The 24,594-nt window shown below is 36.0% G+C and overlaps 1 protein-coding gene across 1 annotated transcript; it reads right to left on the reverse strand.

Moving 5' to 3' along the window:
- Nucleotides 1-4,036: 4,036 nt before the first annotated feature.
- LOC121421851 lies at nt 4,037-23,981 on the reverse strand. The gene is made up of 16 exons (XM_041616652.1): nt 23,883-23,981; nt 23,255-23,296; nt 22,670-22,738; nt 22,051-22,092; nt 21,054-21,122; nt 20,419-20,460; nt 16,472-16,540; nt 15,809-15,841; nt 13,172-13,222; nt 12,534-12,575; nt 11,531-11,599; nt 10,889-10,930; nt 9,886-9,954; nt 5,858-5,899; nt 4,862-4,930; nt 4,037-4,083 (listed from the first exon to the last, which is right to left on the reverse strand). The coding sequence occupies exons 1-16, from the start codon at nt 23,917-23,919 to the stop codon at nt 4,037-4,039; spliced, it is 834 nt and encodes a 277-aa protein (XP_041472586.1). The 5' UTR covers nt 23,920-23,981.
- Nucleotides 23,982-24,594: the final 613 nt, after the last annotated feature.

Genomic DNA, 24,594 nt, shown 5'->3' on the forward strand with positions numbered 1-24,594 from the left:
TGCCTTGCTCACGAGGGGTGGATCCAGGAAATGGGGGGGGTACATTTTTCCGAGGAAAAATCTGACAAGCCAATAAGAAAAGGTCTTCACTTCAAAATGGGGGGCACTGTTTTAAGATCATTTTACATTACAACTCTTAATAGTGCCTCTCAAAGGGGGCACGGGCCGGCTGTGCCCCCCCCCCCTCCTCCGGGTCAGCCCTTGCTCACAAGCATTGGTAGTTGTCGGGACTCGGAATCAGGATTCTGGGTCTGGTAAGGCGCCTTAGACCACTCGACAATAACACGTACACACACACACACAAACACACTCGGAGACTCCTCTATCGATAATCGCCTACTCACACGAAACCTAACTTTAAAGAGAAATGCCAGTAGTTGCAGTAAACACTGATTTCATGAGAAAGTCTGTAAAACCAGGCTTAATTGTCAGTATATCATCGAGGATCTAGATCTGGTACAGTTACATAAACTGAACTTTGTGAAATCTTGAAATTTATGCTGAAAACTGTTTACACGTACTGAAGATCACCAACACAGATAGGCACACGTGGGACAGTGTATTATTATTGCTGGAATAAAGACCCGACGGAAGTGACCGAATCCGCCCTTATTTTGCTTATTTCTCAGCAATTACACAATTTCTTCCAGAATCCTTTGGCACATATTTTTTATTCATACAAACAGACACTTGGGTGGTCATTATATTAGATTCTGTAAAAAGTCGTTTTGAGATCGTTACCAATGAATTTATCTTTAACTGGCAGACAAATCATGAAACGGTTTAAAATCCCCGAGAGTATATAGGACTCCCTTGTTGATGGGTGAAATACAGGGAAATCTTTCCAAGAAGTAGATCATTACAAAATTGCTCATGCACCCACATCAACACACTCGCCCGCAAATCCTCACACACACCCACATACATACACATTTACAAAGTATTCCCATTTTGCTTTAAGCTATAATTTTGGATCAACATGCCGTATAAATACTTTTAATTTTCCGAATTTGATCATTGTTGTCGAATTATACCACTACCATGCTAGAGACCTAACAGCACGAATGGGGCAGCTTAGCAGCACAGTACACAAAAAAATATTTGGTAAAATGTTCCATGATGGTAATTATGTGTCCAACCAGCATTATGAATTTTTATTTCTCCTGGCCTTAGTCATGAAAATTTTGCCCATTCTAAAGTAATTGCTGCTTATCTTTTAACCTTATGACAATATTCTTTCCGCATTGGCTAAAATACTTTCCCAAATTGGTTGGACACATAATTACCCTCGTGCTGGTTAAAATTTTGCCCGGGGGGGGGGCCACTTACATTGACGAGTGGATACCATGCGCGACCAAAAAAACACGTAAAAAGGATGTCTTTTTCACGATAGGGCACGTTACGTACGTAACGTGATAAGGGTGTCAAAAACACAAAAATAATGAAAAAAGGGTATCTATTTCGCTAGGAAAATTACGTGCTTAGGGTCGAATATGTGGGGATGATAAAACAAAATTAAAATGTTTTATAAAGGATATCCTTTTTGCCCCAAAACTTCGTGTTTAGAGTCCGATTTGAGCGAGGTGTAGAAGTTGGGGTCGTACTAAACCAAATAAGGTAAAGCCGACGACCGAAGGACCCGTAACAATAAAACATTCCTGTACTTGTTTAGGGGTTCATTTCTGGGAATATTTGCCAAGAGTATCGTTTTGTTTCCAATACTTGTTAAGGGTAGGTTTTCACACGCCAATACTTGTTAAGGGGTGCATTTTCAGAAAATGGAAATTACGTGTTTAGGGTGCTTTTCGAGACCCCATGGTCGCGCATGGTATCCACTCGTGAATGGAAGTGGCCCCCCCCCGGAATTTTGCCCAGTATCTTTTTTTTACAGTGTGTTTAAGTTCAGCACATGAGAGGACGATCCACGGAAATACTTTGTACGTTAGCACACGCCAGAATGTTGGTTGAACAACACATCCACGTCGACAATATCACAATTTGAAATGAAAAAAAAACTACATTACGTTTCATCTTTCTATGTCATTTTAATGGATAACACGTAAAATTCATGTCAGGTTTTTTTTTCAATATATTCTGGCGTCTGTACATTTAATCACTGTAAGAACTGTGGTGTTAAAACTGACACCAATTGGTGTTAACAGAGGACCACACCCTGAGGTGTTAAAATAACACCCTAGAGATTGAACATAACACCAAAGAGTGTAAATGTAACACCAAAGAGTGTAAATGTAACAAATATAGCTGTTGTAATAACACCTATAGGTTTAAAGCTAACACCACCAATTTAACACCGGTTTTAAAATAAATGATGTGGTCCTCTAGTGTACACCGGTTAACACCACAGTTTTTGCTTTGATAGAATTAATGCTGTTAACTGCCAGTTTGCAGGTCTGTAGCAATAATAACGATTGGCACGATTCACATAAAGCTGAAATTGTTTATAGTCTGATTTGTTAAAAGAAAGAGTTGAGGTGATGTTGTAATCGTATTTGTTAGCCACAGTGAACTTCCTGAACATTTTGTGATTAAACACACTTATCAAAAGTCATTTTGTTGCTTAATGCAGTAGTGTTTATTTGGATGGAGGACTATGAATGCACTCAGGATTATCCATTGCGAATGACGACATTATGCAGTATCTCCTGTGTAAAAAGAAAATTTGAAAATCGATCAAAAATTGAATACTTAATTCAGGCGTTCACGAGAAAAATCATTTAAAAAACATATATCTAAAAGTGTTTTCATACTACCTCCATTCTCCTCTTAGGTTGTTGTCATGATGCCGAGTCAATTTATAATTCATGATAAAGCAATTCGATGCATTTTGGTCTTGTCTATTATTTCTACTTTGGAATGTTTAGTAATCCATTTATCTTCCTCACTCACTAGCTTTCGCTCATAATGTTTGTTATTTTATTGTATGAAAAGCCATGGAAACACTTAAAAGCGAGATTCGGAAAATGCATGGCAGTTTTTCTGTCGTATATTACAAGGTCCGGCCCCGAATTAAGTTTCCACCAATGGTCCACCTGCAGGAGACATAAATGGGTATTCTATCAGCACTGACGAATTTGCGGTTCAACAATTTCATCCCAAATACTCATTAAAGGCTGCAGATTTCGCGTTTCCGTCCTAGCGGATTTTTCGAGGCACATGCTCGGGTGGGGCTGAAGCTATTAATTAATAATAAGGATATAAAATAAATTTTACTACAAGCATTGAAGAATAACTTAATACCTACCAAAGGTGTCAAGTTTCACGTTCCCATCCTCACTCATTTCAGCTTTATGATCTCCCAATATACCCGGGCCTATATAGATAGGGTTAAAGATGTTTATGAACTGTGATCATATTATGCCAGGCTAACTGTATTATCATTGTAAATATGAAAATGGATAGTAAAACAATTGAATTGATATGACATGAATCAATACCACCTTGCGAAAGACGTTATCGAGGTCCCGTAACACAAATATTATTGATTAATTCTACATACGCTTGACCCCACGCTAATGGCGCTCGACTTACATGATTTTCAGTGTTTATTGAAGTCTATTAGTCGGGTAGATAATTATTGCATGACCGTCATGTTGGGTATAACTGTGATTTTTTTCTGGAAGTTGTATTATGAGGTATCTATATCAAAAATCCGACGGGTCCCATTTGGGCACCCTTGGGCATTTTTCATTGACGTCATAGGCCGCACCTTTTTTTTCACATATACCTCTTAATTGTGAATTTCTTATTTCAAGGAATAAACATGCCATATTTGGTATCAAATTAAAGCTAATGAAAAAAACAAATGTAAATTTATGGATCACTGGACATTTAAATTACAAAACAGGTCAGTTGAAGGTTATACGCCTACAATCTTCTCCCTCTTCTTGTTAATATCCTAGTGAGATTTGTCTATTTATTTCCTTATTCTTATTCTTTTGATCTCCCGTCTGTTTATTTGACACTATTCTTCGTTTATTTTTTTTTTCTTTAATGCGATCAAGCATCAAATTAGATATTAGGACTGAATCTTACCAATTATTACCTCCTCAGCCACATCTTTAGCTATGATGTAGAACAGAAATGACAGATATTGAATAAAGAAGAATAGTTATTGAAATGACTATATTAAACTAAATCTGAGTATGAATATATGACGCCTACTCTTTTTTTTTCAAATAACGCCCTAATTACACGATTAACAACCTAATTTCCACATTCGCGTATTCGTTCTGTTCTGTAGAACAGAAATCAAAGATATTGAATAAAAAAGGAGAATTGCAATCGACATTCCTTTAAAAAAAATTTAGTACGAGTATTTAATGCGTGCTCATTTTGTTATTAAGTAACATCCTGAAATTATCAATTTTTTTTTTTCAAATAACTCCCTATATACATGATATACACGATTACCGGCCCCATGCACTTACACATTCCAGTATTCGTTCATTTTCCCCCACCCATCCTACAGTCTTTTCGACGAATGTTTCTAAGAGAAATGATATAAAATTCTCAGGTTTGAAAATAATATAGAATCGGTTGATTGATGAATAGTTTAGGCAGTAATTGAACTGATATAATTTAGGGAAACAATAGCGACTTTAATCGAATGAAATACTAAATAATGAAATGACATGAAATGAACGGAAAAGACTCGAATGTCATTCAAAATTTAAATCTTAATTCCACTTTTAAAAAGTAGAATTGAATGGATGAAAATAGTTAACCTCATTCTGCATGGAAATCTTATTTCGTTTTGAATAGCAATTACGTCAAAGAAGCTATTAATGAATAATAAGTGTAAATATGAATATTACTATAAGCATTGAAGAATAATACCTACCAAAGTTGTCAAGTTTCATGTTCCCATCCTCACGTATTTCAGCTTTCTGGCCTCCCGGATGCTGTGCTACTGTGATATCATTGTAAATAATTTATGAAAAGTTGAAAATGGATAGGAAAACATTTGAATTGATGAATCAACGCCACCATGTGAAAGACGTTACCGGTGTCCCGACCATTGGCGGCGGATCCCAAAAAATTTAGGGGGGTCCACCTGAAATTTTGTGATGGACACATGTAAAAAAATTTGACAAGGAAAAAAAGGTAATGAACTAAAAATTTAATGGGGACCGCCCCCCACCTCAAATTTAGAAGGGACCTGTCCCCCCCCCCCCCCCCCCCCCCCCTTCCGCTGCCTATGGTTCCGACACACAAATGCTGTTCCCGACCTTTCGTTAGAGAACGACTAGTCTTTGTTTTCAATCGGTAGGCGTTCGATATAAACATCATAACAGGGGCATATGGCGTTGTATAAAGGCTACACACATCTATACCTTTCTTCCACTTCTTCCTCTTCTTGTTTTTATTCTCGGGACATTTGTTTATCTAATTCCTTATTCTTCTTCCTCTGATCTACCTTCTATTTATTTGACATTTCTTCATTATTTTTTCTGTAATTCAAGGGCGGAAATCTCTCCCCAAAGACCAGGGGCTGGAAAATTTGACAAGCAAAAACAAAAACAAAAAAAGGAATTACCCCAAATGTCAGGTCATTTCGACCTTAATGAATTTGACAAGCAAAGAAAAAAGGTTATCACCCAAAAAATAAGGTCATCTCGTCCAAAATAATGTTTTATTTCGATTTTGAATATATATTTCTTTCCATCATAAGAGACCAAAAGTAGTAGGCGGACCATTTGATATTGTGTCCCCCTACTATTTTGGGTAAGGGGCGCGTCCCCTGTCCCCCTGGGCTTTCCGCCCATGCTGTACTTAGATCCCCACTAAAGCATCAATGACGTGACGTAAACCATTAAATAGTAAAATTGAAACTTACGATATACGTCTCGGGCTATTATTTCCTCAGCCACATCTTTAGCTGCATGTAGAACAGATATTTAAAAAAATGTTCAATAAAAAGGGAGAAATTCCTTTAAAAGAAACTGAGTACGAGTATATGATGCATACTCATTAGGTTATCAAGCTGCATCCTGAAATTATCCATTTTTTTCAAATAACTCCCTATATACATGATATACACGATTACCGGCCCCACTTCCACATTCCCGTATTCGTTCATTTCCCCCACCCATCCAACAGTCTTTTCGACGAATGTTTCTAATAGAAACGATATCAAATTTTCAGGTTTGAAAATAATATAGAATCGGTTGATTGATGAATAGTTTAGGCAGTAATTGAACTGATATAATTTAGGAAACAATAGCGACTTTAATCGAATGAAATACTAAATAATTCAATTCAATTTCAATTCAAATTTATTTTCATTCTTCAAAATGATACAAATAAGTACAAGATAGATTGATTCAATTTGAATAAACAATAGCATGAACAAAATTCAATATTGGAAAAAAAATACATATTTGAAATTAATTTAAATATAAATTAACATGTCAAGTCAAATCAATACAATCAATATCATTAAATATAATTAAATCAATGCAATTATATATCATAAGAAGAATGGAGGGGTCCACTGAAAAGCACAGCTTGTATAATGTGGACCCCTCAAAAATAGATACAAGGAATATAGAAATATACGTAAAGTAATACATGAAGATAACGAAAAGGCAAATAATAATAGTAAATGACACGAAACAACACAACACAGGAACATGAGGTGGACAATAGGACGATTAAAACTGCCTAGAATATAGAAAGAAAATAGAGATAGGGAGAGGGATGCTAAGCTAATTTGCTGCATATATATATTATGTCTACACACATACATAATAAACACATACATACACACACACACACACACACATACACACACATACACACACATATACACACATACACACACACACACACACACCCATACACACATATACAAATACACCATTGCACACGCACACACACACACCCACCCTCACTCGGACATACACACATACAATATAAAAGGTACAATATAATGTATAGACAAGCTATAACTTTTATATTTCAAATTTTATGCATAACTGGAAAAAAAATGAAATAAAAAATAATAAGGCTTTATGTTCTGTAAAAACATAAATAGATTAGCAAAAAATGCTACAAAATTTCAGTTTAAATAGTGAATATAATTCATTAGGAAATAAGGAGCATAAATTTTAATTTGTTTTTAAAGGAGAGTAAAGAACGGGCATCTTTAATCTCATCGTCAAGGGAATTCCAAAATCTTGGACCTGTATATAAATAAGTATTTTGTGCTAGATGCGTTCTGAGGAGGGGCAAGTGATATTCATTTGACTGCCTGGTGGGATAGTTATGGAGGGATTGGTTTTGGTGAAACATAGAGTCAAATATGCGTGGCAACGAATTATTTTTGTATCTATACATGAATTGACCTAATTGAAATAAATATAATTTTTTTATTTTCATGATTTTATGTTCCAGAAACAATTGATCTGTATGAGAACGAACTGGTGCATTACATATAATTCGGAGTGTTTTCTTTTGTAAAATTAATATTTTGTCCAATAAAGAATTATGGGTATTTCCCAATGCTAATATTCCATAATTAAGGTACGGTAAAATCAAGGAGGAATATAACATGAGTAATGTGACCGGAGGAAAATAGTGTTTTAGCTTATTAATTACACCAATATTACGAGATAATATTTTGCTCACATTAAGAACGTGGGGTTTCCAAGAAAGCTTATTATCAACTGTAATTCCTAAAAATTTAATTTGGGAAACACATTGTAAAGGTGTATCATCAAAGATAATGTCAGAAGGTAAAGATTCAATAGAATTACTAAATATCATATATTTGGTTTTGTTTAAATTAAGAGATAGTTTATTGGCGCGTATCCATTGAGTCAAATTTAGCAGTTCCAAATTCATGATCTGAACTAGAGTTTGAGGGTTTTTGTGAGCAAAAAATACATTGGAATCATCTGCAAAAAGAATGAACGAAAGAATGTCAGATGATCTGTGAAAATCGTTAATGTAAATAATGAATAAAAGAGGCCCTAATATACTACCTTGTGGGACACCACAATTAATGTCATGTTGATCAGAGATGTGATTATTTAAATAAACATATTGTTTTCTATTTTTAAGGTAATTCCTGAACCACTCCAAGGCAATTCCACGTATTCCATAATGAGAAAGCTTGTAAAGTAAAATGTCGTGGTTAATAGTGTCAGATGCCTTCATGGCCTTGGAGAAGTCCAGGAATATACCAATTAGATGCGAATGATCATCTAAAGAATGGGCTACTTTATGCACAAAATTTAAAAGAGCGTGGATAGTGCTATGTTTTTGTCTAAAAATAAATTGAAAGTTAGTGAATATATTATTGATTTTAAGAAATTTAGTTGTTCTAATAAAAAATAATCTTTCTAAAATCTTAGAAAGAGAAGAGAATAAGGATATAGGACGGTAATTACCAGCATCAAGCTCGTCTCCCTTTTTGAATAAGGGAATAACTTTCGCAATTTTCATTTGTTGAGGAAAAATACCACTTAAAATAGATTTATTTAATATATGTGTCAAGGGCTCAACAATAGACGATATGGTTCCTTTTAATATAAAATTACTTATGTCATCATGACCAGCACTGTGTTTATTATTTAAGGAGGAAACAATATCGGTCACTTCATAAATAGTAGTCGGATAGAAGAAAATGGAATTGGCATTAGGTTGTCCCAAGAATTTAGAAAAATGCTTATTAGATTGTGGAATTTTTTGTGCCAAATTTTCCCCTATCGTAGAAAAGTATGAATTTAAAACATTGGCGATTTCTGTGGGATCTTCTATATTCCGATTATTAAATCTTATTTTAGTAATATTTGATTTCTTTTTTGAAATATTCAAAGCTTGCTTTATAACTTTCCATGTGTTTTTCATATCATGTTTATATTGTTCTAATTGAATCGAGTAATATTTCTTTTTTTCTGCACGCAAGACTTTTATTAATGTATTTTTATAAGAAGTATACTTGATTTTTGAATGTTCATTCTTCTTTATTTTGAATTTATAGTACAGTCAGGTTTTTTTTTATTAATTGAGCGCAAGAGGGAGTTGAAATCCAGGAAAGTCTGGGTGATGTCTTATAATTAACTCGATTATCATTCTTTTTAGGAATATGATCATGTAGATGTTTTTTTAAAAATACTTTAAAAATTGCCTAAAGATAAATCGACATCGTCAGTGTTATAAACGCTAGACCAGTCAACTCTATCTAAACTGACACCAAGACTAGCTAACTTTTCTGGGTGGCCCTACGTCTAGCTGGTAGGGGATATACTTTATTTAAGGAACATTTAAGATTAAAAAATGACATAATTGGATAATGATCAGTAATATCAGAAAGGACTATTAAGGATTCTGGGGGTGGTAATGAGTTACATAGAATATTGTCAAGGAGAGTGGCTGAGTGATTACTAACACGCGTAGGTTTAGAAATTAATGGCAAAAACGAGGCTGAGTAAAGTGTTTCACGAAACTCATGTGAGAAATTGTTGTTAGCATGTTTTTATAGATCGATATTAAAATCGCCCATTACAAATACATCTTTGTTGAAAAAACTAGCATTACTCAGAATAGATGTTAAAAATTGAAGGAAATCATTATTGAGTTTGGGGTCTATAAATAATTCCAACTATTATATTTTTGCTATGAGGAATAGAAATTTCAATAATGAAATGACATGAAATGAACGGAAAAGACTCGAATGTCATTCAAAATTTAAATCTTAATTCCACTTTTAAAAAGTAGAATTGAATGGATGAAAATAGTTAACCTCATTCTGCATGGAAATCTTATTTTGTTTTGAATAGCAATTACGTCAAAGAAGCTATTAATGAATAATAAGTGTAAATATGAATATTACTATAAGCATTGAAGAATAATACCTACCAAAGTTGTCAAGTTTCATGTTCCCATCCTCACGCATTTCAGCTTTCTGGCCTCCCGGATGCTGTGCCACTGTGATATCATTGTAAATAATTTATGAAAAGTTGAAAATGGATAGGAAAACATTTGAATTGATGAATCAACGCCACCATGTGAAAGACGTTACCGGTGTCCCGACCATTGGCGGCGGATCCAAAAAAATTTAAGGGGGGATCCACCTGAAATTTTGTGATGGACACATGTAAAAAAAAAAGTAAAGCAAAAAAAAAGGTAATCAACTAAAAATTTAAGGGGGGACCGTCCTCCATACCTCAAATTAAGGGGGGACCTGTCCCCCCCCCCCCCCGCTTCCACCGCCTATGGTCGCGACACACGAATGCTGTTCCCGACCATTCGTTAGAGAAGGACTAGTCTTTGTTTTCAATCGGTAGGCGTTCGATATATAACATCATAACAGGGGCATATGGCGTTGTATAAAGGCTACACACATCTATACCTTTCTTCCACTTCTTCCTCTTCTTCTTGTTTTTATTCTCGGGACATTTGTTTATTTAATTCCTTATTCTTCTTCCTCTGATCTACCGTCTATTTATTTGACATTTCTTCATTATTCTTTTCTGTAATGCAAGGGCGGAAATCTCTCCCCCAAGACCAGGGGCTGGTCAGAAGATTTGACCAGCAAAACAAAAACAAACAAGGAGTTACCCAAAATGTCAGGTCATTTCGACCTTAATGAATTTGACAAGCAAAGGAAAAAAATTATCACCCAAACAATAAGGTCATCTCGTCCAAAATAATGTTTTATTTCGATTTTGAATACATATTTCTTTCCATCATAAAAGACCAAAAGTGGTAGGGGGAGCAATTGATATTGTGTCCCCCTACTATTTTGGGTAGGGGGGCGCGTCCCCTGTCTCCCTGGGGTTTCCGCCCATGCTGTACTTAGATCCCCACTAAAGCATCAATGACGTGACGTAAACCATAAAATAGTAAAATTGAAACTTACGATATACGTCTCGGTCTATTATTTCCTCAGCCACATCTTTAGCTGCATGTAGAACAGATATTTTAAAAAATGTTCAATAAAAAGGGAGAAATTCCTTTAAAAGAAACTGAGTACGAGTATATGATGCATACTCATTAGGTTATCAAGCTGCATCCTGAAATTATCATTTTTTTTTCAAATAACTCCCTATATACATGATATACACGATTACCGGCCCCACTTCCACATTCCCGTATTCGTTCATTTTCCCCCACCCATCCTACAGTCTTTTCGACGAATGTTTCTAATAGAAACGATATCAAATTTTCAGGTTTGAAAATAATATAGAATCGGTTGATTGATGAATAGTTTAGGCAGTAATTGAACTGATATAATTTAGGGAAACAATAGCGACTTTAATCGAATGAAATACTAAATAATGAAATGACATGAAGTGAAATGAACGGAAAAGACTCGAATGTCATTCAAAATTTAAATCTTAATTCCACTTTTAAAAAGTAGAATTGAATGGATGAAAATAGTTAACCTCATTCTGCATGGAAATCTTATTTTGTTTTGAATAGCAATTACGTCAAAGAAGCTATTAATGAATAATAAGTGTAAATATGAATATTACTATAAGCATTGAAGAATAATACCTACCAAAGTTGTCAAGTTTCATGTTCCCATCCTCACGCATTTCAGCTTTCTGGCCTCCCGGATGCTGTGCTACTGTGATATCATTGTAAATAATTTATGAAAAGTTGAAAATGGATAGGAAAACATTTGAATTGATGAATCAACGCAACCATGTGAAAGACGTACCGGTGTCCCGACCATTGGCGGCGGATCCAAAAAAATTTAAGGGGGGTCCACCTGAAATTTTCTGATGGACACATGTAAAAAAAATTTGACGAGCAAAGAAAAAAAAGGTAATCAACTAAAAATTTAAGGGGGGACCGTCCTCCATACCTCAAATTAAGGGGGACCTGTCCCCCCCCCCCCCCGCTTCACCGCCTATGGTCGCGACACACAAATGCTGTTCCCGACCATTCGTTAGAGAAGGACTAGTCTCTGTTTTCAATCGGTAGGTGTTCGATATAAACATCGTATCAGGGGCATATGGCATTGTATAAAGGCTACACACATCTATACCTTTCTTCCACTTCTTCCTCTTCTTCTTGTTTTTATTCTCGGGACATTTGTTTATTTAATTCCTTATTCTTCTTCTTCTGATCTATCGTCTATTTATTTGACATTTCTTCATTATTTTTTTCTGTAATGCAAGGGCGGGAATGTCTCCCCAGAGACCAGGGGCTGGTCAGAAGATTTGACAAGCAAAAACAAAAACAAAAAAAGGAATTACCCCAAATGTCAGGTCATTTCGACCTTAATGAATTTGACAAGCAAAGGAAAAAAGTTATCACCCAAAAAATAAGGTCATCTCGTCCAAAATAATGTTTTATTTCGATTTTGAATACATATTTCTTTCCATCATAAAAGACCAAAAGTGGTGGGGGAGCAATTGATATTGTGTCCCCCTACTATTTTGGGTAGGGGGGCGCGTCCCCTGTCCCCCTGGGGTTTCCGCCCATGCTGTACTTAGATCCCCACTAAAGCATCAATGACGTGACGTAAACCATTAAATAGTCAAATTGAAACTTACGATATACGTCTCGGTCTATTATTTCCTCAGCCACATCTTTAGCTGCATGTAGAACAGATATTTAAAAAATGTTCAATAAAAAGGGAGAAATTCCTTTAAAAGAAACTGAGTACGAGTATATGATGCATACTCATTAGGTTATCAAGCTGCATCCTGAAATTATCCTTTTTTTTTCAAATAACTCCCTATATACATGATATACTCGATTACCGGCCCCACTTCCACATTCCCGTATTCGTTCATTTTCCCCCCACCCATCCTACAGTCTTTTCGACGAATGTTTCTAATAGAAACGATATCAAATTTTCAGGTTTGAAAATAATATAGAATCGGTTGATTGATGAATAGTTTAGGCAGTGATTGAACTGATATAATTTAGGGAAACAATAGCGACTTTAATCGAATGAAATACTAAATAATGAAATGACATGAAATGAACGGAAAAGACTCGAATGTCATTCAAAATTTAAAACTTAATTCCACTTTTAAAAAGTAGAATTGAATGGATGAAAATAGTTAACCTCATTCTGCATGGAAATCCTATTTCGTTCGAGTAGCAATTACGTCAGAGAAGCTGTTAATTAATAATAAGTGTAAATATGAATATTACTATAAGCATTGAAGGATATAATACCTACCAAAGGTGTCAAGTTCCACGTTCCCATCCTCACGCATTTCCAGGGGCAGATCTTGGGGTGGGGCGGAAGGTGCGGGAGCACCCCGGAGAATTTCCAAAAAAAGGGAGAAGGTGAAAAAGAGGGGGAAAGAAAGAGAAACGTAATGGGGTAAGAAGAATTATTGTATATTACTTGTTTTATCATAATATATATATATTACATTGCTATACATAAGATGTAATTTCCTCATAAATTTATGAAACATAATTTAGTAAGGACCTATATGTTTGTTGGTGATCTCTTTGTCTGTTTTATGAGATAAATATTCCTGTTCAAGGGGAGATAAGTAACAAAACATCCCGTTTTAAAGGTATTGTTTAACTTTGTGAGCAGCCGATTTAAAAAATTCTCAAACCAAGATGAAACATGTGTACAAGTGCATGTATTAGAACTAATAAACCCTGAAAACAACCATTATTGAGAATGAAAAGCTAAAACTACAAGGCAAACCCCGATTTTGTAAATAGGCGTCTTATAGACACCTAAATAGTACACATAAGTGTATGGGATGAAATTAAGATGGTGTTTCCGGTCACTTTATATTTCAATTTTTGAAGCACTAAATAATGATTTTCGAACGCAATTTTTTCTGGGCTTCATTTTTGTAACATATCACAGACACAAGTGACAAGTGTAACCTTCTAGCTCAGATTTTTTAAAAGTCAAACCAATGTTAACCAATCACTTTAAGTCAGTATACACCACATACATGTACATTTCCTCGCACTCTGAGCTTTTATTATTTGATGCAGTGACATGGGCCTAATTATGCTTCTTTTTCATGACTGATTAAAAGTGATTGCCCCTTTTACGGTCTGAATATAAAACGTTTCATTCCTATTTTATGTTCGCATAGTGGCGGATTAGTGAGGTGTACGTTGTTGATTCAAGTTCCAACCCGGGTCTGTGCCTGCAGGTGCCATGAGCCTAATTACATCAGGAGGGCTCAAGATATTCGTTCGACCCGACCCATTCGAATTTTTTTCAATTTGATGTTGCTGATTGACAAAACTGTATGAATATGATTCAAAATCTAACACTGATTCTAGAAATGGTAACTACTGAACTTCCTTCGCCCAAATTGGGAAGATAAAAAAGTGACTTGGAACTATTTTTTTGACTGGCGGACTAATTAGGGCTATTTTACTGTTTGGGTCGATGAATTTGATCCATTCATAGTTATCTTCATAAATGGCAATTTATTTTTAAAATGAGCTGGCTACGCTACCCTTTCCTGGTCAGATATGGAATGCCAGATATATATCCTATCCAATGGTAGTAAACATTCCACCCTCTATAATTTCACATTTATTTTTTTATGAATTTTTCAAAAGTGCCATTTTAACACACAAGTCTATGGGGAATGTTTTACGCGTGTGACACCTGCAGACTCAGCAGACCCTCCACACATATACTAGCCTTTTGATAAGACCTGGCTCGTGACTTGGGCAATATTCCTTGTCGAGTAGTGGCTGCGGAGACGAGAGTTGTTGTCCGCGAAGTGAGTTGATGAGAACAGGATGCCTAATTACAACTGGCAGGCAACAAATATTCATTCGAGCATGCCCATTCTCAATTTTTAAATTTGATATCGATTTACAAAATGAATGAATATTCAAAATCTAACACTGATTCTAGGGAAGGTACTGAACTTCCTTGCCCAGAGCTAGTGGGAAGATATAACACCACTTTCGAATTTTTTTCATTGACGTACGGAAGAATTAGGGCCATTATACTGTCTCAAGTGATGAATTTTATCCATAGAGATATCTCTATAATTTGATCCTGTCAGGTGTAGTCTTCACAAATGCCGATTCGTGTTTAATATGAGCTGGTCGAGGTGCCCTTTTCTGGTCAGATATGGAATGTCAGACATATACCTATATCCTATCCACTGGTAGTAAACATTCAACCCTCGAATTTTCAACCTTTTTTAAGCGCCGCTTTAACACACGAGTCTATTGGAAATATTTCAGGCTTCCGCGTGTGAAACCCCGAGTGAGCGCCACCGCGAGCGGCTATGGGCTCCCGTCGCTCGCATCCAACATCCGTCTTTTTGCAACTAGTCTTTTTTTCAGTCGGTAGTCGTTAGATATAAAACATAAGAAAATGCACATTGCCTCCTGCAAAGGCTACACACATGAACACTTCATCTTGGTTGGGTAGGGGGGGGGGCGGTGTTAAGCAGTGCTTTGCTTTGCTTATGGCACGCGCATGCTGAGAAGCCCGTTCAGATTACTGAACTAGATTGGCCAGAAAACCAAACAACGATTATTTTGTGATGAGCCGCCTCTCACGTCCTCCTACAAATTGCCTTGAAAAACCCCGCTGATCCATTAATGCATCACATATTTTATACCCGCAAAATAAAACAAATAAATCATAGGCCTAAATATTCACACCTGAATGCTACGCGCCTGAAAACCCAAGAAAACAACAACTTCTCCCTCCCCTTCTTGTTTTATATCCTCGTGAAATTTGTCAAAATACCGTCTGCTTATTTGACATCTAGTTCTTCATTATTTTTTTTATAATTTATATCTCCACTAAAGCATCAATGACGTGACGTAACGATTAAATAGTAGGATTGAATCTTACCATAATATACCATCTTCTCAGCCACATCTTTAGCTATATGAATATGGAACAGAAATCAAAGATATTGAATAAAAAACGGTGGATAACTATTGACATTCTTTTAAAAGAAACTGAGTGTGATGCCTATCAGTTGTATCATGGTATTTGGTGGTATATGATGGTACATGATGGTATTTAGTTGCATCCATAAATTGTCAGTTTCTTTTTTTCAAACTTCACTTTGACTACACGATTACCGGCCCCACTTCCACATTCCCGTATTTGTTCATTTTCCCCCACCCATCCTACAGTCTTTTCGACCAATGTTTTTAATAGAAACGATATAAAATTTTCAGGTTTGAAAATAATATAGAATCGGTTGATTGATGAATAGTTTAGGCAGTAATTCAACTGATGTAATTTATGGGAAACAATAGCGACTTTAATCGAATGAAATACTAAATAGTGAAATGATATGAAATGAACGGAAAAGACTCGAAAGTCGTTAAAAGTTTAAATCTTAATTCCACTTTTAAAAAGTAGAATTGAATGGATAAAAATAGTTAACCTCATTCTGCATGGAAATCTTATTTTGTTTTGAATAGCAATTACGTCAAAGAAGCTATTAATGAATAATAAGTGTAAATATGAATATTACTATAAGCATTGAAGAATAATACCTACCAAAGTTGTCAAGTTTCATGTTCCCATCCTCACGCATTTCAGCTTTCTGGCCTCCCGGATGCTGTGCTACTGTGATATCATTGTAAATAATTTATGAAAAGTTGAAAATGGATAGGAAAACATTTGAATTGATGAATCAACGCAACCATGTGAAAGACGTACCGGTGTCCCGACCATTGGCGGCGGATCCAAAAAAAATTAAGGGGGGTCCACCTGAAATTTTCTGATGGACACATGTAAAAAAAAATTTGACGAGCAAAGAAAAAAAGGTAATCAACTAAAAATTTAAGGGGGGACCGTCCCCCCCCCACACACACCTCAAATTAAGGGGACCTGTCCCCCCGCTTCCGCCGCCTATGGTCCCGACACACAAATGCTGTTCCCGACCTTTCGATAGAGAACGACTAGTCTTTTTTTCAATCGGTAGGCGTTCGATATAAACATCGTATCAGGGGCATATGGCATTGTATAAAGACAGTGGCGGATCCAGAGGGGGGCGCCCCGGGCGCGCCCCCCCCCCCCATTTTCGCCAGATTTTTTTTTTTTTTTTTGATGGTTATATTTACTGGATTGGTACAATGTAGTCAATTTCAAGGGCTAGATCTAGTCAAAACTATATTTTAACTTACGCTCATGGCCTTTGTGTTCGCACAAATGCACCTCTGTCATACTGTATTGCAATATGTAAATTCCGGAATTCCAGGGAGCGCTAGTCGATTGGTTGGAAAGTTGCACCACTTGTAATCGGGAGTTGCAGTGCAGTGACCAGTGTGAAGATGTTGGATTGGATATCATTTTTTCCCGAAATTTTGTGTTTTTTGTAACATGCGTTTGTCCGTCTTTATGGCAAATACATGTAAATTGTAAGTAACAGATCGCGAGAGAAAGTGTCAACGATGCGAATGATAATGTCTATCCCCGAGATTATTCTTCACTCAAAGATGAAGCCCTATCTCGGGCGCCACGTGCGCAGCATTATCATTCTGCCTTGGTCATGTACGTTTTCACTGAAATGTATAGGTCAGACATATTTGTATTTAATGTAAACTAACTTTTACATTTTCTGGTAGATTCAGAGGCATATTATCCAGGGCGCCCCAACTAAGTTTGGCCGAAGCAATCATTCCAACGAATTATCAAGGAGCAAAATTGTATATTCTCAATCACCAGTCGACCCCACTCCGCGTTTGCTGTGTATAGGCAGCTATATGTCAGCGTAAGGAGCGAAGATTTTATGTGACGGGGGGGGGGGGGGGGGGGTGGGGGTTGGGGGGAGAATAAAAATACTTTCGTGCTGGGGAAAAACGTCCCGAGGACACATTGTGTATTGTTAAAAAGTAGAAATTGTGACATTAACCCCCCCCCCTTACCCCATTTTTAATGTTTGATAATCTATAGGTTTGCTGATTACAATATATCTTTAAAAAAAATTGCCAGCAAAATCGAAAAAAATAGTTTTAATACATAGAGTGCACCAGAAACATCAATACATTGGTCATCGGGCATGGTTCATTGGTTTGTTGACAGTTGGCGCTTAGTACACATTCAGTGGTCCTTCTTCATGTTTTACAAGCGTAAAATCCCCCATTTTCCCAAACCCACGGGCCGATTTGTAAGTCCTAAACGTTATTCCTATTCCGTAACCCTAATGCAAAACCATTATCTTGCAACCCAGACCAAAAAAAGTCACAATTTTCTCTAAGATGGTATGAAAAAATGAAATAGAAGTCTGCAGACTAAATAACTATTTACCGCTCCACCATATGAAAAAAAATCATTATCTCTTTTTCAGAAACTAAATTTGTACCAGCGATTACGCAAAAAAAAATCACCACTGAACAGACACAAACCTAGCTGAAAGCAATCACAACATTGTAATGATGATGAACTAGTTAAGTATGCAGTATCTTAACACAATATAATTATGACAAAATGGGAGGATACGGTATTAAATCTAAAGCGGGACATTCTCATAACATTCCTCCAATCGCGCTTACGTGATAATGCATTGTACGGCAAAACTTCCTTGAATTAATCATGCATGTCATAGAAATACATTTGGGTGTGATATTCGTTATTAAATTATTTACTGAAGTATTTCACTTACGAAAAACGTATATAATATTTTGTGGCTATGCCCACAGAACCTCGAGACTTGCACAGGCAGCAAACGGGATCTATAGTGCAGAGCTTTAAAAGTATATCCCTTATATATTATAGTGTGAGTAATTAAATTCCACTATTTCGTCTGTTCTTCGTTTGTCTTGCATAAATAAACTTTCCATATTTTCATCTTAAAAAAATAAAAGTCATGATTGAGCTCAAACTTGGCAGGAATAGCTTTGCCCAACAGAAGGCAATCAATACAGTTTACAACATTTACTTTGTTGGTTGGAAAGCTAGTATACATTGATTCAACATGTAGAAAAAACATCAAATTGGAAGCCTATATGAATTCATGGTCTAAACAAGTTGTAATTTCATAAATGAAAAGCTTACAAAATGCCTTCTGAACTCTGTATACCGAAGACGAGCCTCGGTTTATTTTACATTTTCTGCCACTGATAGTTATAACTTATACAATTATGGACTGGATATCAAAGCTCCTTACATGTATTTTCTAGCATTTTATCATTGACCTTATTCAATTATTTGTGGTATAGCTTTAACAAGTGCTTCGTAAAAATTGATTATCTTATGTTGAAATAAATATAAATACAATTTCATCCTGGCTGGTCATAAGTTAAGATGGCAACGCGATGAGAGACATTGAACGTAAACAATAAAAATGATGATAAAGGGTGAGAATCCCCTTAAGAAGCATTATATTACTTTGAGGTTGTGCAGAATGACTGGATTATTGAAGATGATTTGAAAATAATACATGGGAAAGGGTTCATTACCAGAAGATGATGTCGTTTTTTTTTCTGTAGTTTGTAACAATTTACTGTGCATTTTGGGGAAAAAAGAACCAAATTTTATGCATGTTGCCATACGACTAAACAATTCTCGTTTGAAACACACAATGTAAATACACAAATGACAATAAACAGAATGGATTATTCGGAACTTATCGATTACAAGTCTCAGTTTCGTATCATTTAAATTTGACGTTTCAACCACACGATGCAAGCAAGTGAAGAGCCTTTGCCGAATGTATGTTTTGAATGACCGCTTGTACGGTGTGTGCCTGGAAACCAGCTCCTAAGTGAGTCAGTATGTGTCTTTTATTCATGAAGTTACAGTGATTTAAGTGTGCATTTTTCTTCTAAAGGTGCTCTAAAATACGACTTTTGGACATGATTTTTTGAAAAAGTCCTTGCCGTGGGAGGGGGTATCCCCCTCCCACACCCTCCCCCCGCTCGGTCGCTTCGCTCCCTCGCCGCTGGCGCCCCCCCCCCTATTTCAAAATCCTGGATCCGCCCCTGAAAGACTACACACATCTATACCTTTCTTCCACTTCTTTCTCTTCTTCTTGTTTTTATTCTCGGGACATTTGTTTATTTAATTCCTTATTCTTCTTCCTCTGATCTACCGTCTATTTATTTGACATTTCTTCATTATTTTTTCTGTAATGCAAGGGCGGAAATCTCTCCCCAAAGACCAGGGGCTGGAAAATTTGACAAGCAAAAAAAAAAGGAATTACCCCAAATGTCAGGTCATTTCGACCTTAATGAATTTGACAAGCAAAGAAAAAAGGTTATCACCCAAAAAATAAGGTCATCTCGTCCAAAATACATGTTTTATTTCGATTTTGAATACATATTTCTTTCCATCATAAAAGACCAAAAGTGGTAGGGGGAGCAATTGATATTGTGTCCCCCTACTATTTTGGGTAGGGGGCGCGTCCCCTGTCCCCCTGGGGTTTCCGCCCATGCTGTACTTAGATCCCCACTAAAGCATCAATGACGTGACGTAAACCATTAAATAGTAAAATTGAAACTTACGATATACGTCTCGGTCTATTATTTCCTCAGCCACATCTTTAGCTGCATGTAGAACAGATATTTAAAAAAATGTTCAATAAAAAGGGAGAAATTCCTTTAAAAGAAACTGAGTACGAGTATATGATGCATACTCATTAGGTTATCAAGCTGCATCCTGAAATTATCCATTTTTTTTCAAATAACTCCCTATATACATGATATACACGATTACCGGCCCCACTTCCACATTCCCGTATTCGTTCATTTTCCCCCACCCATCCTACAGTCTTTTCGACGAATGTTTCTAATAGAAACGATAAAATTTTCAGGTTTGAAAATAATATAGAATCGGTTGATTGATGAATAGTTTAGGCAGTAATTGAACTGATATAATTTAGGGAAACAATAGCGACTTTAATCGAATGAAATACTAAATAGTGAAATGATATGAAATGAACGGAAAAGACTCGAATGTCATTCAAAATTTAAATCTTAATTCCACTTTTAAAAAGTAGAATTGAATGAATGAAAATAGTGAACCTCATTCTGCATGGAAATCTTGTTTCGTTTTGAATAGCAATTACGTCAAAGAAGCTATTAATGAATAATAAGTGTAAATATGAATATTACTATAAGCATTGAAGAATAATACCTACCAGAGTTGTCAAGTTTCATGTTCCCATCCTCACGCATTTCAGCTTTCTGGCCTCCCGGATGCTGTGCCACTGTGATATCATTGTAAATAATTTATGAAAAGTTGAAAATGGATAGGAAAACATTTGAATTGATGAATCAACGCAACCATGTGAAAGACGTACCGGTGTCCTGACCATTGGCGGCGGATCCAAAAAAAATTAAGGGGGGTCCACCTGAAATTTTCTGATGGACACATGTAAAAAAAATTGACGAGCAAAGAAAAAAAAAGGTAATCAACTAAAAATTTAAGGGGGGACCGTCCCCCCCCCCCCACACACACACCTCAAATTTAGGGGGACCTGTCCCCCCGCTTCCGTCACCTATGGTCCCGACACACAAATGCTGCTCCCCACCTTTCGTTAGAGAACGACTAGTCTTTGTTTTCAATCGGTAGGCGTTCGATATAAACATCATATCAGGGGCATATGGCGTTGTATAAAGACTACACACATCTATACCTTTCTTCCACTTCTTCTTGTTTTTATTCTCGGGACATTTGTTTATTTAATTCCTTATTCTTCTTCCTCTGATCTACCGTCTATTTATTTGACATTTCTTCATTATTTTTTTCTGTAATGCAAGGGCGGAAATCTCTCCCCAAAGACCAGGGGCTGGAAAATTTGACAAGCAAAAACAAAAACAAAAAAAGGAATTACCCCAAATGTCAGGTCATTTCGACCTTAATGAATTTGACAAGCAAAGAAAAAAGGTTATCACCCAAAAAATAAGGTCATCTCGTCCAAAATACATGTTTTATTTCGATTTTGAATATATATTTCTTTCCATCATAAGAGACCAAAAGTAGTAGGCGGACCATTTGATATTGTGTCCCCCTACTATTTTGGGTAGGGGGCGCGTCCCCTGTCCCCCTGGGGTTTCCGCTCATGCTGTACTTAGATCCCCACTAAAGCATCAATGACGTGACGTAAACCATTAAATAGTAAAATTGAAACTTACGATATACGTCTCGGTCTATTATTTCCTCAGCCACATCTTTAGCTGCATGTAGAACAGATATTTAAAAAAATGTTCAATAAAAAGGGAGAAATTCCTTTAAAAGAAACTGAGTACGAGTATATGATGCATACTCATTAGGTTATCAAGCTGCATCCTGAAATTATCCATTTTTTTTTCAATAACTCCCTATATACATGATATACACGATTACCGGCCCCACTTCCACATTCCCGTATTCGTTCATTTTCCCCCACCCATCCTACAGTCTTTTCGACGAATGTTTCTAATAGAAACGATATAAAATTTTCAGGTTTGAAAATAATATAGAATCGGTTGATTGATGAATAGTTTAGGCAGTAATTCAACTGATGTAATTTTTGGGAAACAATAGCGACTTTAATCGAATGGAATACTGAAATGAACGAAAGACTCGAATGTCATTCAAAATTTAAATCTTAATTCCACTTTTAAAAAGTAGAATTGAATGGATGAAAATAGTTAGCCTCATTCTGCATGGAAATTTTATTTCGTTTTGAATAGCAATTACGTCAAAGAAGCTATTAATGAATAATAAGTGTAAATATGAATATTACTATAAGCATTGAAGAATAATACCTACCAAAGTTGTCAAGTTTCATGTTCCCATCCTCACGCATTTCAGCTTTCTGGCCTCCCGGATGCTGTGCTACTGTGTGATCATTGTAAATAATTTATGAAAAATTTAAAATGGATAAGAAAACATTTGAACTGATGAATCAACGCCACCATGTGAAAGACGTTACCGGTGTCCCGACCATTGGCGGCGGATCCCAAAAAAACAAAACAAAAAAGAAATTACCCCAAATGTCAGGTCATTTCGACCTTAATGAATTTGACATGCAAAGAAAAAAGGTTATCATCCAAAAAATAAGGTCATCTCGTCCAAAATACATGTTTTATTTCGATTTTGAATATATATTTCTTTCCATCATAAAAGACCAAAAGTAGTAGGGGGAGCATTTGATATTGTGTCCCCCTACTATTTTGGGTAGGGGGCGCATCCCCTGTCCCCCTGGGGTTTCCGTGCATTCTGTACTTAGATCCCCACTAAAGCATCAATGTTGTTGTTTTTTGTTGAAAATTAATGGCGACCAGTCATATTTGACTATTGCCGCCAAAGCCAACTCGTTAGCGTAAACCATTAAATAGTAAAATTGAAACTTACGATATACGTCTTGGGCTTTTGTTTCCTCAGCCACATCTTTAGCTACATGTAGAAAAGGAATTAAAAAAAATGTTCAATAAAACAGGAGAAATTAATTTTAAAAGAAACTGAGTACGATTATATAATGTATACTAATTATGTAATTAAGTTGCTTCCTAAAATTATCACCAACAAAAATCAAATAACCCCCTAACTACACGATTGCCGGTCACATTTCCACGTTCCCGTATATATTTGTTGGTTTTTCCCCCCAGTCATTTCGGCGAATGTTTCTAATAGAAGCGATATAAATTTTCAGGCTTGAAAATAATATAGAATCGTTTGATTAATGAATAGATTAGGCAGTAATTTGACTGATCTAATTTTTATTGAATGAAATACTAAATCATGAAATGACATGAAATGAACGGAAAAGACTCAGATTTCATTCAAAATTTACAATCTTAATTCCACTTTCAAATATAGAATTGAAATTAATGAAAATAGTTAAGCTCATTCTCCACGCAAATCTGATTCGAATTATAATTATGGACTTTGTTTTGAATAGCAATTACGTCAAAGAAGCTATCATTGTATAATGATTGTAAATATTAATGTTACTATAAGCACTGAAGAACATAATACCTACCAAAGGTGTCAAGTTTCACGTTCTTATCCTCACGCATTTCAGCTTTTTGATCTCCCCGCGGACGCGGGCCTAGATAGGGTTTAAGATGATTATGAAAAGTGATCACATTATGCTATGCTATCTGTGTCATCATTGTCAATAATTCATGAAAGTTGAAAATGGATAGCAAAACAATTGAATTTGTGAATCAACGCCACCATGCGAAAGACGTTACCGGTGTCCCGACACACAAAGGCTGGCCCCACGCTTGACTCTAATTATTGCTGAGCTTTGTATGACGGTCACCATGCGAAAGACGTGACTCAAAATTACTCTTTAAAAAAATGGCGGAGCTTCAAGGGCCTCAACAAAGGCAGATTATTGCTGCCGTGCAGCCTTTAAAGGGATGGTCCGGGTTGAAAATATTTTTTATCTGTATACATAGAGTAGAATTCACTGAGCAAAATACCGAAAATTTCATCGAAATCGGATAACAAATAATAAAGTTATGGAAGTTTAAAGTTTAGCAATGTTTTGTGGAAACAGTCGGCATGAATATTCATGAGGTGAGCTGAAGAGAAAATACGAATATGATTATGATGCCTACTCATTATGTTATTAAGTTGCATCCTGAAATCATCGAATTCTTTTTCAAAAATTATAATTTTTTTTGCTTATAGAAGGAATATTCAAAGCTAAAAGAGAACACACTAAAAAGAAACAAACAACAGAA

Source organism: Lytechinus variegatus, chromosome 9 (genome assembly GCF_018143015.1).
Source record: "Lytechinus variegatus isolate NC3 chromosome 9, Lvar_3.0, whole genome shotgun sequence".
NCBI lineage: Eukaryota > Metazoa > Echinodermata > Echinoidea > Temnopleuroida > Toxopneustidae > Lytechinus > Lytechinus variegatus.

What these genes read in the sequence shown, in the direction of transcription:
- LOC121421851 (XM_041616652.1), bottom strand. Translation starts at nt 23,919, where the DNA reads ATGCGTGAGGATAAGAACGTGAAACTTGACACCTTTG. An exon ending in CATGAAACTTGACAACTTTG is followed by an intron (nt 22,093 to 22,669) that starts GTAGGTATTATT and finishes TTCTACATGCAG; the next exon opens with CTAAAGATGTGGCTGAGGAA. An exon ending in AATAGACCGAGACGTATATC is followed by an intron (nt 11,600 to 12,533) that starts GTAAGTTTCAAT and finishes ATGATATCACAG; the next exon opens with TAGCACAGCATCCGGGAGGC.